This window comes from Streptopelia decaocto (assembly GCF_964273445.1).
Source record: "Streptopelia decaocto genome assembly, chromosome: 6".
In the NCBI taxonomy this organism is placed as follows: Eukaryota; Metazoa; Chordata; class Aves; order Columbiformes; family Columbidae; genus Streptopelia; species Streptopelia decaocto.
Window position 1 is genome coordinate 13,869,028 of NC_138660.1, and position 12,182 is coordinate 13,881,209.

Genomic DNA, 12,182 nt, shown 5'->3' on the forward strand with positions numbered 1-12,182 from the left:
TCTGACAGAGGGTTTGTGGATTGTGTGGTTTTTACTGGTAATGGGCATTAACTCAGCTTCTGGAGACAGGTTACAGGACTAGACAAAAACTGATCTGGCTCACTAAGATTTTATTTTTAAGCTTTTAAAAATTCACAGCCTCCCCTCAGTCATGAGACCAGGCTGCAGGCACAATACAGGCACCAGCACTGTAATACTGTCTTGTGTAGTTCTGTCTTGAAAAATCCCCAGCCTTGATCTGACAAAAGCTGATTTAGAACACGGAAGTTACTTCAGCGTAAGTACTTGTGCTAAATCCTAAAATCCAACCTTTGCCTGTGTAGCGTTTCTTGCCACAGTTCCGTTCTTGTGGACATGCTACATATGCATTACATACAGCAGCCTGAGAATGCTGCGTTTTGATGAAACTCATCTGCTATTCAGCTGTGCAGTCCATGCAGCCCATCCCCTGCACGTTCCTGCTGCACATCTCTCAGCTCTGATCGCTTTGTCGAGGCTCTAGCGCCGGCAGGTCCTGCGCTGAGCTATTCAAGGAGCTGCTCAGGCAGAAAACAGGTAACTCACAGGGATTTGGTCCTTTGTATGCGTTTCACCAGAGGGATCCCCAAGCTGGTTTACTGCAGGGTTAGAGATACACCAGTTCTGCTGCAGTGGAGCATGTGAGAATCCAGGGGAGGAGCCACATCCCTGTGCCTCCCTTCCGTTTTAGTAACAGCTCCCCATAAAATCAGGTTAGTAAGAATGACAAATCACATCCTCTCTCTCTGTTGAAGGGAAGTGTGATTTTTAAAGCGGGATACAAATAACCCTGAGCTTCAGCTCAGAATAATGTATATGCTTAATAGTATAGCAGAAGTAACAAAGTTTATTTCTGCCTGTCTGAAATTCTGGGTCCAAAACATCCTGACACAGAGGGAGGTACTAATTTGGCGTATGTGTTGTAGGTCAAGCCTCTCTCAGTGAAATAAGTCCAACACTTGAATTCTTTCTGCTCACAAAGGCAGTAATGTTTTTTGAAGTTCTTAATCCCTATAGCTTTACACAAAGTCTTATGAGCCATTTTTTTTTAACAGAGGCAAGAAGAATATAGGTTGATGACAGGCTCTAAAGGGAAGCTAGGAAAACTGCTCTGTGAAGGATTTGCCTGTATCTTCCAAATTATATGTATGATCTACATTTTTAAGGAACATAGCTCTTGTTCTTTTGTAAAACATTCTGTGTTGTCTCCCCTACATGTTCATCTCTCATCTTTCATCCCTCATTATTGACAAGCCTGTAAATTAAAGGTGCATGTGTTGGGGGGAGGCCAGGGGAGAAGGGATGCCTATATGTTTGTACTGGTGCTCATGAAGTAGTGGAAGTAGTTACGAACGTGCCATGACAGCAGATATATTTTCCAAGTTAATTTCCTTTTCGCTGTCTTATATTGGGAAGACAGCTGTGTGCCACAGCTGGTACTCCACATCCTGCTTACTGTTTAGAACTTTCTTAAACAGCTTCAGTTTCAAAGGTTATTTTCATAAAACTTAGGATCTCTGGCAATCTCACTGGGGTAGATATTGAAACTCTTCAGGGATGCAATGAAGCGCCATTGCCATGGTATGATGCCTTCTCTACTGCTGCACAGGTAACCTGTGATAGAGCCAGGGAGAGAACCTGAACTATGAATACTAACTCAGACTGCAAATATACTGTGTTTGGCTCACCAGCTGGACCTTCATCCTTTATACCACAGATCCAGTTTTTCCATCCATGTGCACCTAAGTCTTTGGTGGTGGGAAGTTTATTTTTACCAGCAATGTTAGAAACTGTATCTCAGATAATTTACAAGGTTCTTTCCATCTGGAGTGATACAAAGAACAGAAATAATCCTCTCCAGGTAACTAAGCAGTTGATCAACTGGATTAAATAGTGAAACATGCTATGAAGGAAGGTTAACTACTTTAGTTTCATTTATGTTGTTTGATACTGCAATTTAAGTCAGCCAGCCCAGTGCATTAGATATAATAGATACACCGTTTTCCATGTTTATATTTAACATGGCTTTATGGGTCATTTTTTGGCCCTGAACCTTTCCTGCTACCATAGACCTAAGGTGTGCTTTTAGGACAGCTACTCAAACTCTTTTACCTACCTGTAAAATGGGTGATTATCCTATCCATCGCCATCGACATTTACAGCTCATTTTGTACCAAAGTTGTATCAAATGTAGAATGTTATTGTTGTATGGATGACATTGTGAAAGGAACTCCAATGAGAAACGGAGTTTTATTTCGAGATTCTTATCAAGCACTTAAAGTGACAATCTTGATAGTATTCTGGATGATGTTTAATGTCAGTCTGTCTTCTGTCTGTTACCAAGTACTGTGGAAAGTGTAAACTGACTTTGAAATGAAAATTCATCATACAATAAGCAGCATGCTTCCGTTCTCATGCTTGGACTCAGGAACCGCTCATTGCTATGTGCTATGGAAAAGTCCGCAGATCGCGATCGGCGCCACGCAGGCCGGGGTAACGCTGGGCTCGTCCGTGGCTGGCGCTGCCCCCCCGTGCACCGGGCCCGGTTCAGGGGAGGCTGATGAGGCCCGGCGGTCACCAGGCGCCCGTCACCAAGGCCCCGAGGCCCGTTCCCCGCCGGCCGTAACGCTCTGGTCCTCCTGAGCTCGGTGTTCTCCGTCTCCTTCCCGGCGGGTCCTGCATCGGCTGCGGCTCCGCAGCTGCCTCCCGCTCGGCGCGGCGGTCAGGGCCCTGCTCCGGGTCGACCGCCCCGGCCAGGCCCCCGCCCGGGAGGCCATGGCCAGCCCCGCGCCCGGGCGCCGTCCTTGAGCTCCCCGAGGAAGGTGTCGCGCAGGCGGAGCAGGCGGGGGCCCAGGTCCCTCCTCGCCTGGCGGGCGCCGAGCTGCCCGCGGGTGATGGCGGCGGCGGTGAGGCGGGCGGCGGCGCGGATGGGCCGCGACTCCGACAGCTTCTCGATGAGCCGCGGGTTGCTGAGGAGAGCCAGCAGCACGCGCCGCAGCACCATCCTGCGCCCGCGCCGCTCGCGCGAGAGCCGTTACCGAGTCTCGCCCGCTCGCGCGAGAGCCGTTACCGCGCCCCACCCGCTCTCGCGAGGTCCGGGTTCCGCCTCGCCATTGGCTGTCCTCCTCGCGGCCGCAGGTCGCGTGCGCGGGGGCGCTGAGGGGCGGGAATCCGCGGCGGGCGGTGGTGCCGCCATGTGCTCCGGGGGGACGCTGAGCATCCTGCGCAGCGACTCTTACGCCGAGCTCAGTCAGTACCGGGACCAGCACTTCCGGGTGAGCGGGGCGCCGCCGCTGCCGCCGGGGCCGTGGGCCGGGGCCGTGCGGTTTGCCAGGGCCGGGCTCGGGCCCAGGCCCGGTGTCGGGTCCACCGCGGGGTAACGCTGTCGTTGCGGCTCAGGGTACACGGTACGACCAGGAGCGGCTGCTGAGGAAGAGCTGCACGCTGTACGTGGGGAACCTCTCCTTCTACACCACGGAGGAGCAGATCCACGAGCTCTTCAGCAAGAGCGGCGACATCAAGAAGGTCATCATGGGGCTGGACAAAGTGAAGAAGACCGCCTGCGGCTTCTGCTTCGTCGAGTATCCTTCTGTGGGCCCGGGCCGCTGGAGGCGGGTGGGGGCGGTGGCTGGTGGCGCTGGGGCGGTGGCTGGTGGCACCGCCGCAGGGCTGGGCAGGGTGTGGGGGAAACGGAGATGCAGCCCTGGGTCACGGGAAACTTACTCGAGGATGAAAATATTCGGATGCCGAAGTGTCTGTGGGTGTCCCGGGTGGGAGAGGGCAGACATGCACAGCACATCGAGTGGGGGTTACCTGTTTGCTTTTGTCCTGATACCTCAAACCAGACACTTCTTAGGTACTTGGTCTCTGCACTAGAAGTGTATTCTCAGTGCTCGACTAATGAGGGGTTTCTTTTCATACATGCATATGCATAAAGATGGTATCTTGCATCCTTGAGATGTGTTGACTTCAGTATGTGCAAGTCTTTGAAGATCATTCTGTTACTGGTCCCAGCGAACTCACAGCGATGGTGAAAGTTTGCAGCATGAATGGAGCATGCATGAGACTTTTCATTCTTTATTTAGTAACAGAGCTTTATGCTTTTGAGAGTGAATGTAATTAAAGAACTTGATCCAATATATACATTTTTAATATGCTTGGATTCCTGCATATTGCTCTGTTTCACTAGCAGTTTTCATAGCCCACATAGCTTCATAAAAGCAGTTTAGAAGCAACTGAGCAGGAGCCTGATTCAAGCAAATGCTTGGGTTTGTAGCCTGTTTGATATTGTTCTTTTTCCCTGTGTTGGATCATAGAAGCATGTTTTTTTGGTTTTGTTTTGGTTTGTTTTTTTTCATTAACCAATTCCTAAGGTATTACACAAGAGGAGATGCTGAAAATGCAATGAGATTCATCAATGGAACAAGACTTGATGACAGGATCATAAGGACAGACTGGGATGCAGGATTTAAGGAGGGTAGACAGTACGGTCGTGGAAGATCAGGGGGCCAGGTAGGTTGTTGTGCAGTCTAGTTTTTAAGGGACTGGCAACTTTGCCAAACTGTTTCTTTTTGAATGAACATACTCAAAACAACTTCAGCAATAATGACTTACAAATTATTGTTTAAGATAGCACTATACGTTAGTTTGTAAGACATCAGTGATAATGTTATCCACTAAAAGTAAATAACTTTTCTGTACATTTCACTGAAGGTGCTTTCAGAAACTTCGTAGCTGCTTGGGCAAATAACGCTTATTTATACACCCAGAAAATGCAAGGCTGTCAAGAACACAAAGAGCAGCACTTAACTGCCCTAAAGTTGAGCAGGTGGCAGATCCTTTTACTGCTGAAGTATGAGGCTATGTCCTCACTTTGGCTGTCTTGATTAAGGAGTCCCCCTGGATATTATCACAGAATCATTTCACTTGGAAGATACCCTTAGGATCATCAAGTCCAACTATAACCTAACCTATGAAAAAGGAAGTTAGTTTATGCTGTATTCTGCGCTTGTGCATGTTGCGTCTTGCCTTCTGATCAGTCAGCTCCTTGTGGCCATTTACATGCTGTGAACTTAGTTTTACTATATTCTGATGGTGTAATAGTTTTTGAGAATTTGTTTGTCTTTACTGGGCTTCCCTTTTTTCCTCTTTCGTAAGGTCCGAGATGAATATCGGCAAGACTATGACGCTGGAAGAGGTGGCTATGGCAAAATCGTTCAATGCCAATGAAAGACTTGTCAGCCTCGCAGGAGAGCTAAAGCTGCATTGTAAATGTCACAAGGCACGAAGTAGGTCTTTTGCACACAAATTTATGTAGCTAGAAATTCAGAGAAACTACTATCTGCGTTCCAGTGATTACACAGTATGTTCAGTATCTCCCATTTTAATACCAGGATCCAAAGCATTGCAGAGTACATAATACAGAGAACCTGGGAGCAAGGTTTTAAGCAATAGGGCATGTAAGACAGGTCTCTAAATGCTGCTGTAACTCTGCTAAAAGGAACAAGGGTTTAGTGCTATGGTGCTTTTTTCAATGGCAAAACTTGATTATTCTCTCACTGGGTTTTGTTTACATTGGTATCACAGAGTGGAGAGCAGCAATAAAGGAGGATTGTTGCATGTTTCAGAGATGAAAGAAAAAGGGCCTGAAAAGGAAGTGGAATTTCTAGGGAAATCTTCCAGTTTCTAGGGGAAGACTTAAAGTTGCAAATTTTCTAAGGTTACTAGATTAGCATCCTTTTACACTGATTCTGTACCTAGCACACCTACATGAACAGCCACAATAAAACAACTCAGATTCATATGCCCAGGAATCGTAAAGTGAGAAGCAAGCCTAGCAGAGAGCAGACCTCTACGAAGTATAATGTGATTGCATGACATTGCATGATTCAGAACCATTTTGCTCTGTGGGATAGAGAGAACAGCAAGTGTAAGAATTACAGTAGCAGTTATTTTTACTGCCGGAGCACTAGTATTTTGCTCCTGCCTGGTGCTCTCTGCAGCTGTAATATTTGAGGAACAGTATCTTTCTTGTGCCTACAAGTGTGGCATGAAGCCAAGTTGTACAGTTACCCCCAAAAATTGGATGTTGGAGGAACTGTGTGTATAATGAGAAACTTCTTCTCAAAATAGATTTTCTATTTGAGAAAATGAATGTCAGATGAAGGTTAAAAAAAAAAACCACAAAAAAAAAAAAAAGAGTTTTAGGAGGAGCCTTACTTTCTACTGAGCATGTGGTAAGAATGGTAGAAGAATTGCCAGACTGTATAGATTCTCTCTTGCTGCCCAGGATCTTGTTAATACTGCGAGTTTGTATAATGGCAATGTGATGTACTGCAGGTATAGAAATAAAAACAATTAGTGATCCCAAGATCTGTGGAATTGACCTGCTGAAATGAAATAGTTTAAAAGGAAATGTTACAGGGCTTTGGATTATTTTTTATGGACTTCTGAGTTCTTTGAAAATGATGAGTCATAATGTTTTGTCCAAATATCTGGTTGTCCGTGACTCCTTAAAAACCTTTTAGATAGTAGGTGTGTAAAAGTTGGCCTTTACTCACTGAAGATATTGTTGGAAATCTTGATATCTTGATGTGTTTCTCGTTTACAGTTTGTCACAACTGTGACTGTAAATTGGAAATACAGTGAGGTAGAACAACTGCAATGAGATGTTGCTTACTTACGAAGCGAGGTTTTGGGTGGGCTTTGTTTTCTTTGGCACATAGCGTAAAACTAGATTTTTCAGGATTGCTTGGTGCAGGGCTGCAAACGAGACTTTGTTCAAAGATCCCTTTTTCTATATAGTACATTGGATTATGAGTTTACAGTCTGTAATCTGCTTTAGGAAGCCTCTGAAGTTTATTTTTCATTGTATCATTTTTCTATAAAAATTTGTGTTACCAAAACTCTTAAGTCACTTTCAAATAAAGCTGCAGCATTAAAATGTATTGTTATTTCTTTTAACAGAATCAGTGAAAGGAGCTGTATTCAGCCTCTTGTCCACATCCTTTATTCTAGCATCTTTTAAGACGGAGAGAGTGAATATTCCTTCCCTTTGACTGGATTTTCAGTTTTGTTCAGTTCTTAACTGGATGTTGAAAGATGTTTGGTTAATGCTCTTTGTGCTGGTGATTTTTAGATTGCTGAACAGAAATTAAATTATTTACTGATATTGAAGTGGATGTGAAAGTCCTTTGTATAAAATGGCTAGTTTTCAAAGTGCACTTCCTTATAAAAATGAGGTTTAAAATTATTTTTGTTGTAAATGCTTGCAGGACAGTCATTCTCAAATGACATGAAAGTGGTAAGTTTTTTCTTCAGCTTCACACGACTGTCTTTTGCTGTATACATGCAATATGTATGGAAAGATTTTGTTTTAAAGTAAAATTTTCTATTTTGAGAGAGGTTTCAATCAAAATGGCATTTAAAAGAACATGATATATCATGTGAAGTCTAGTGTCTCAAAAGCACAGAGAAGAAATAACTTGAACGTGGTTCAATTTTTGCCTTCCCTAGTTGAAGTCAGACATGGCTCTGCTGAAGGTAGTGCTTAACAAAAGTAACTGAATTAACACTTTAAAACTTCCCTGTGGGGCTGCTCTAGCTTTCTTCTGTGCCAGTTTGTTGTGATTAGGTTCTCTTGGAAGTGTAGGTTCTCCTGTGACTTTTATTGACATGCTAGTTCATTATGATTATATACACATTCATAGAAGTTTAAGCTCTATATTAGCTTTTCTACATACTTGCTTGTCATAATTATGTACTCTTAGGGAATTGTATCCTTAAAGAAACACAGCAGCTAAAAATGTGAGTGGATGTTTAGGTATGCCTCGATGGAAGAGAGGCTGTTACGAATTAAGGCAGCAAGAACTTCAGTCTCTCTCTCAGACTCTCATGCAGGCTCATGGTGGGTGGATTTACTTGACTCTCTGGCACCAGCTGTTGCAAAGAAGGCTTATATTCACAGTATTTGAGTCTTTGTAGTGCCATGTAAAATCAGTAGAGTGTACACGGGATCATCAGAGACCTTCATTTTCATGACTAACAAAATAATCCCTGTTACCAGTGTACCCCTACAGCATTGTTTCAACGTGATCTTTATGTTGGTCAGGTTACTTAGTACCCTGTGCAGCAGCAAAGCTCTTGCTCAGGCTGGTGCCAGTGCAACCACTGTCAGTGTTAATGTAATGGTTCTTTACACACAGACAATTCCAAAAGACAAAATTATTGAAATATTTAAGCTAATATCCAGCACCACATCTTCCTTATCTTGTTGGATTAGGCTTCTTGTGAAGGTAAATTTGATTAATAACTCTACTAAAATCAAAGGGATACAGATACACAAAGGTAGGACTGCCCTTCAGGCATCTGAAGTTCCCAGTATAGTGTCCCATTATAGACGTAACTAGTCACGGTCAATTCTAGAAGACAAAATTTGAGAGAAAAATAGATCACAAAAAGTCTTTCATAATCACCTACATGTGTAATATACTCTAAGCCTGACCCAGAGAGGTCTTCTGCAGATTCTACTTTCTTGATGCTTCACAGGAGTCTTCCATGTTCCATTCTAATTTCTGGGCAAATAATCTATGTATGGAAAATCCATAAAAATGCACCTTGTATGCTAAGACCATAAAAATTCACCCAATGACTGCACCACAAAGGTAAGAAGGATGTATTGTATCCATGTCAGTTGAAGATGGAGTTACACGAAAAAGAAAGTTTGCTGACCTTCAGAGACTACTTTCCGAAAGCAGGAGAAATCCATTCTTGTGTATGGGTTCCACCGTTTATGAAGGTTATCTTCCTGCCATGCTGCTTGCCAACCTGCTCTCCTCAGTGAGGTAACATTCTCCAAGATTATTTAAGCTTCTACCTGAAGGCTATTTGAGTGTCTACTAGGGTTCTTTACAGAAAAAAAAATATAAATAGGTAGCCAAACTCTTCTTTGCAACACTTAGTAATTAATATGTTTAGATCTGATGCAAAGAATCTGAGCTCAAATAATTCAAGCTTCAAACACTTGAGGAGCAGGACAAGTAAAATGCCAGATGGCTCCTTCTAGTGACTACAAAATTAGCATGCTTTTATAGCCTGACATTGTGAAAGGGGTTGCTGAAAGCTGCCTTGTGCAACATGCTGCATGTGATACAGTCTCAAGATTTTGCTTTGGTCTGTGTTGTAAAAATGGACAAAAAACTAATTTTCATCTAGAGACCATTTTTCGGAGTGGAGGCAACAGATAAAGATTTGTGGGTTTGTAGCCCATTGTTGTTCCTCTGTTGAGCAACAGCTTAGTTGTCTTTTATACTGAATATTGCAATATGTGGTATGCTGGTCTGTGGTGACTCTTCTTTCCCCACCCCCAGCAACCTCAAGGTTTTGCCAAAACCACACCTGTGATAATGAAGGAGGGCTTGACTCTTAGATGCCCAATCTATACTTCACAACCTCCCATTAATTATGTTGTGTGTAACTGTGCCAGCAAATCCCCTTGTGCCAAAAGTCTGTTTTTCAATCTCTAGCATTTTATGAAATAAACTACTATATTACACACAAGATAAATGTAGGCAGCTTGACAAGACAGTAGACGAGGTCTTAAATGTCTGGTGTGTTTCTGTGGAGTTATAGTTGTCTTTCAGGCGCTTTGCAGACTTCATTGCTTCAGAGTATCTCTGTGGAAAAGTGCCCATTCTTTATCTTTCATATTTTTGATCTAAGACATAGGGCTTCTGCTGTGTGTGATTAGCCTGTGGTGGATTAGGAGTTGAGGCTCTCGATCTCAATCCTAGCTCTGACAAGACTGTCTTTCCTACCTGTGTGGAAGTATTTCACAACACAGTAATATGTGAGTGTAAGGAAGACACGCTCAGTTTGGAAAGATGAGCAGTACTTGCAGGATACAAGCCATCTCTTTTAAAACACATTTACAAAATAATCCGAAATATCTTAAGTAGGAATCTAGTGGAATGAATCCTCTGAGTGCAGGACTGACATTCCTTGCTTCTCATTATTACCATCCAAAGTTACAGCTAGAAAACGGTTGAGTAAAGACTGTTTAAAACTTCCATTTCCTCCCCAGGAGCACTTTCATCTGGATTTCCAGAGGGTGCTGGCTGTTCACAGTGCTTCTCAATGGGAACAGGACTGCAGGGAATGGCTTTTCACATGAATCCCTCCGCAGATTGAAGAGTCTTGGTTGTTCATTGCACCTTTGTGCTGTGGCTAAGTTTGGCAGAAGCAGTAGTCTAAGAGTGCATGACCTGAATGAAATGTAGAGGTTTGGGTTTTTTGTTTGTTTTTTCATTTGAGGGCCAAATCTGAGTTATTCCTAATGCAGGATTTTATTGTTTTGAGGGTTCTACAGCAGACATTTGCTTTAGCAAACCCTTTCTTTATTGTTCAGTAAGATCAGCAGTTCTGGTTGAATGCTTCTCCCAGAAGCTTTCTCTTTGCTCTCCAGTGCTCATCTCTGGCTATGTAAAACCTGTTTGTATTTTATTGTTTTATCCATCAGCAAAATCTAGACAAAGGCAGTGGCTTCTGCCCTCATAGGAAAATCTACCACTGTCCCAGAAGCCATATGAGAGGCTGAGTCAGGATTTCAGAAGCCAGGTTGCATAGAGAGAAACTGAAATACCTTCCATCAAAAATGTGTATTAAGCATTATGCAGTTAATGACTGGGAAATTCACCTTTCTGGAGTGCCTTGAGAATGAGTATGATTTTCAAAATAAGACTACATCTTGAATAATTATGTTGGTTTTTATTTTATTTAATTAGAGCTACCTCTAATTTCCTTTTTAAGGTAGGCCATTTACTGATTCTTCCAGGGTTGATGTTTTTCAACTAGGACACTATTGAACCACAATTTATAGTATTTCAGGTATGGTTAAAAGACTTCTTTTTTTCAGAAAAAAAAATTGAAAAAAAAATAGATAAAATTTACTATTTTGATATTTTTCCAGTCACATGCAACAAATACAAGCATAAAATAGCATAACTGAGTCAGTTTGTAATTATATTTCTGAACAATGAAGCTTTTCCGTTCTGTACCAATCTCTTCCTGCAAGCCACAATTTGAAAAGGAGATTCTGATTTTCTGGTTAGAATAGGCAAGAATGTGTTAAGTATTAGTAATACATACTTGTTTTCAGATTTGTAGCACACATGCAGTTTGAATTGCATCAAACTGAACTTGTTTCAGTTTTCTGACTTGATTTTATTACTTTAAAATAATGCTCTTATTATTTTATACTTTGTGTCTTTATATATTTTTACGAGGAGTTTTTCTGACGTAAGTAAAAAGAAGTGTTGCTAGTCTGCTCGCCTTAATTTGATTATAAATTGGTGCTTTTTGTTGTGTGGTTTTCTGTAACATCACTGTTTTGCAACATCTTAAATCATTTTTTATGAAAACAGAAGCCCTGTCAGCTTGTCATGCTGCCACAAGATGTCATGAGAAGCCGTGTCTCACTTCGAGATGCATGTGCTGTGTGAGCCCTTGGCGATCAGGTCGAATGGTTGTTCTGGAACAATGTGTTCCAAAAGCATCTTGTTTTACCCTACAGTTAATGCCATGTCGCAATTTCTTGAAGAAACTATTTCATATTAGTGTTCTGCTTGAAACAAAAGTGACTAGTGGCTGGTTAAACTATCTTCTAACATACCTTGAAGCAGCAGAGATAAAAGTGTCCTGAGGTTGCTGTGGTATAGGTTGCCTCATAGCACAAGGCACTGTAGAACTAAAAGGTTCTGTGTGTAGTCAACACAAATGTGCATTCTGGCAAAGGACTGGTTTGTGGTTTGACTTTTTGTCGGGTTTGGTTTTTTTCCCCTCTGAATTTACTTCAGTGAGAGGATAAATGTGTTTCCTGGAACTGGGAAGGCTTTTTTTCCCTGTTAAATCCAGGAACATCCCAAAGTCTCTGGACTTTTGCTTCTGCTTTTAAATTCCCAGCTGAATTTTCTCTTTGAAATCTACATATTAGCTTGAAAAAGCCTTCATGCAGCAGCTTTGCAATGTTCCATCCCACACAGCTGTAAGGAGAAGGTGTTTGGTGTTGTCTGAGTTTACCAGAGGGAAACTCTGCAGAGAATTTCTCAATTATTCATATCTCACACACACACCTTGGTGGATTTCTTGATGAATTGTTTTATAGAGCA

The 12,182-nt window shown here is 42.6% G+C and overlaps 2 protein-coding genes across 2 annotated transcripts; one reads left to right on the forward strand and one right to left on the reverse strand.

The window, feature by feature from the left end:
* Positions 1 to 30: 30 nt before the first annotated feature.
* On the reverse strand, positions 31 to 3,087 carry NCBP2AS2 (NCBP2 antisense 2 (head to head)). The gene has a single exon (XM_082057351.1). The coding sequence runs from the start codon at positions 3,020 to 3,022 to the stop codon at positions 2,741 to 2,743; it is 282 nt and encodes a 93-aa protein (XP_081913477.1). The 5' UTR covers positions 3,023 to 3,087; the 3' UTR covers positions 31 to 2,740.
* A 45-nt stretch (positions 3,088 to 3,132) lies between these two features.
* On the forward strand, positions 3,133 to 7,194 carry NCBP2 (nuclear cap binding protein subunit 2). The gene is made up of 4 exons (XM_082057350.1): positions 3,133 to 3,293; positions 3,418 to 3,599; positions 4,392 to 4,530; positions 5,176 to 7,194. The coding sequence occupies exons 1-4, from the start codon at positions 3,213 to 3,215 to the stop codon at positions 5,245 to 5,247; spliced, it is 474 nt and encodes a 157-aa protein (XP_081913476.1). The 5' UTR covers positions 3,133 to 3,212; the 3' UTR covers positions 5,248 to 7,194.
* The last annotated feature ends 4,988 nt before the right edge of the window (positions 7,195 to 12,182 follow it).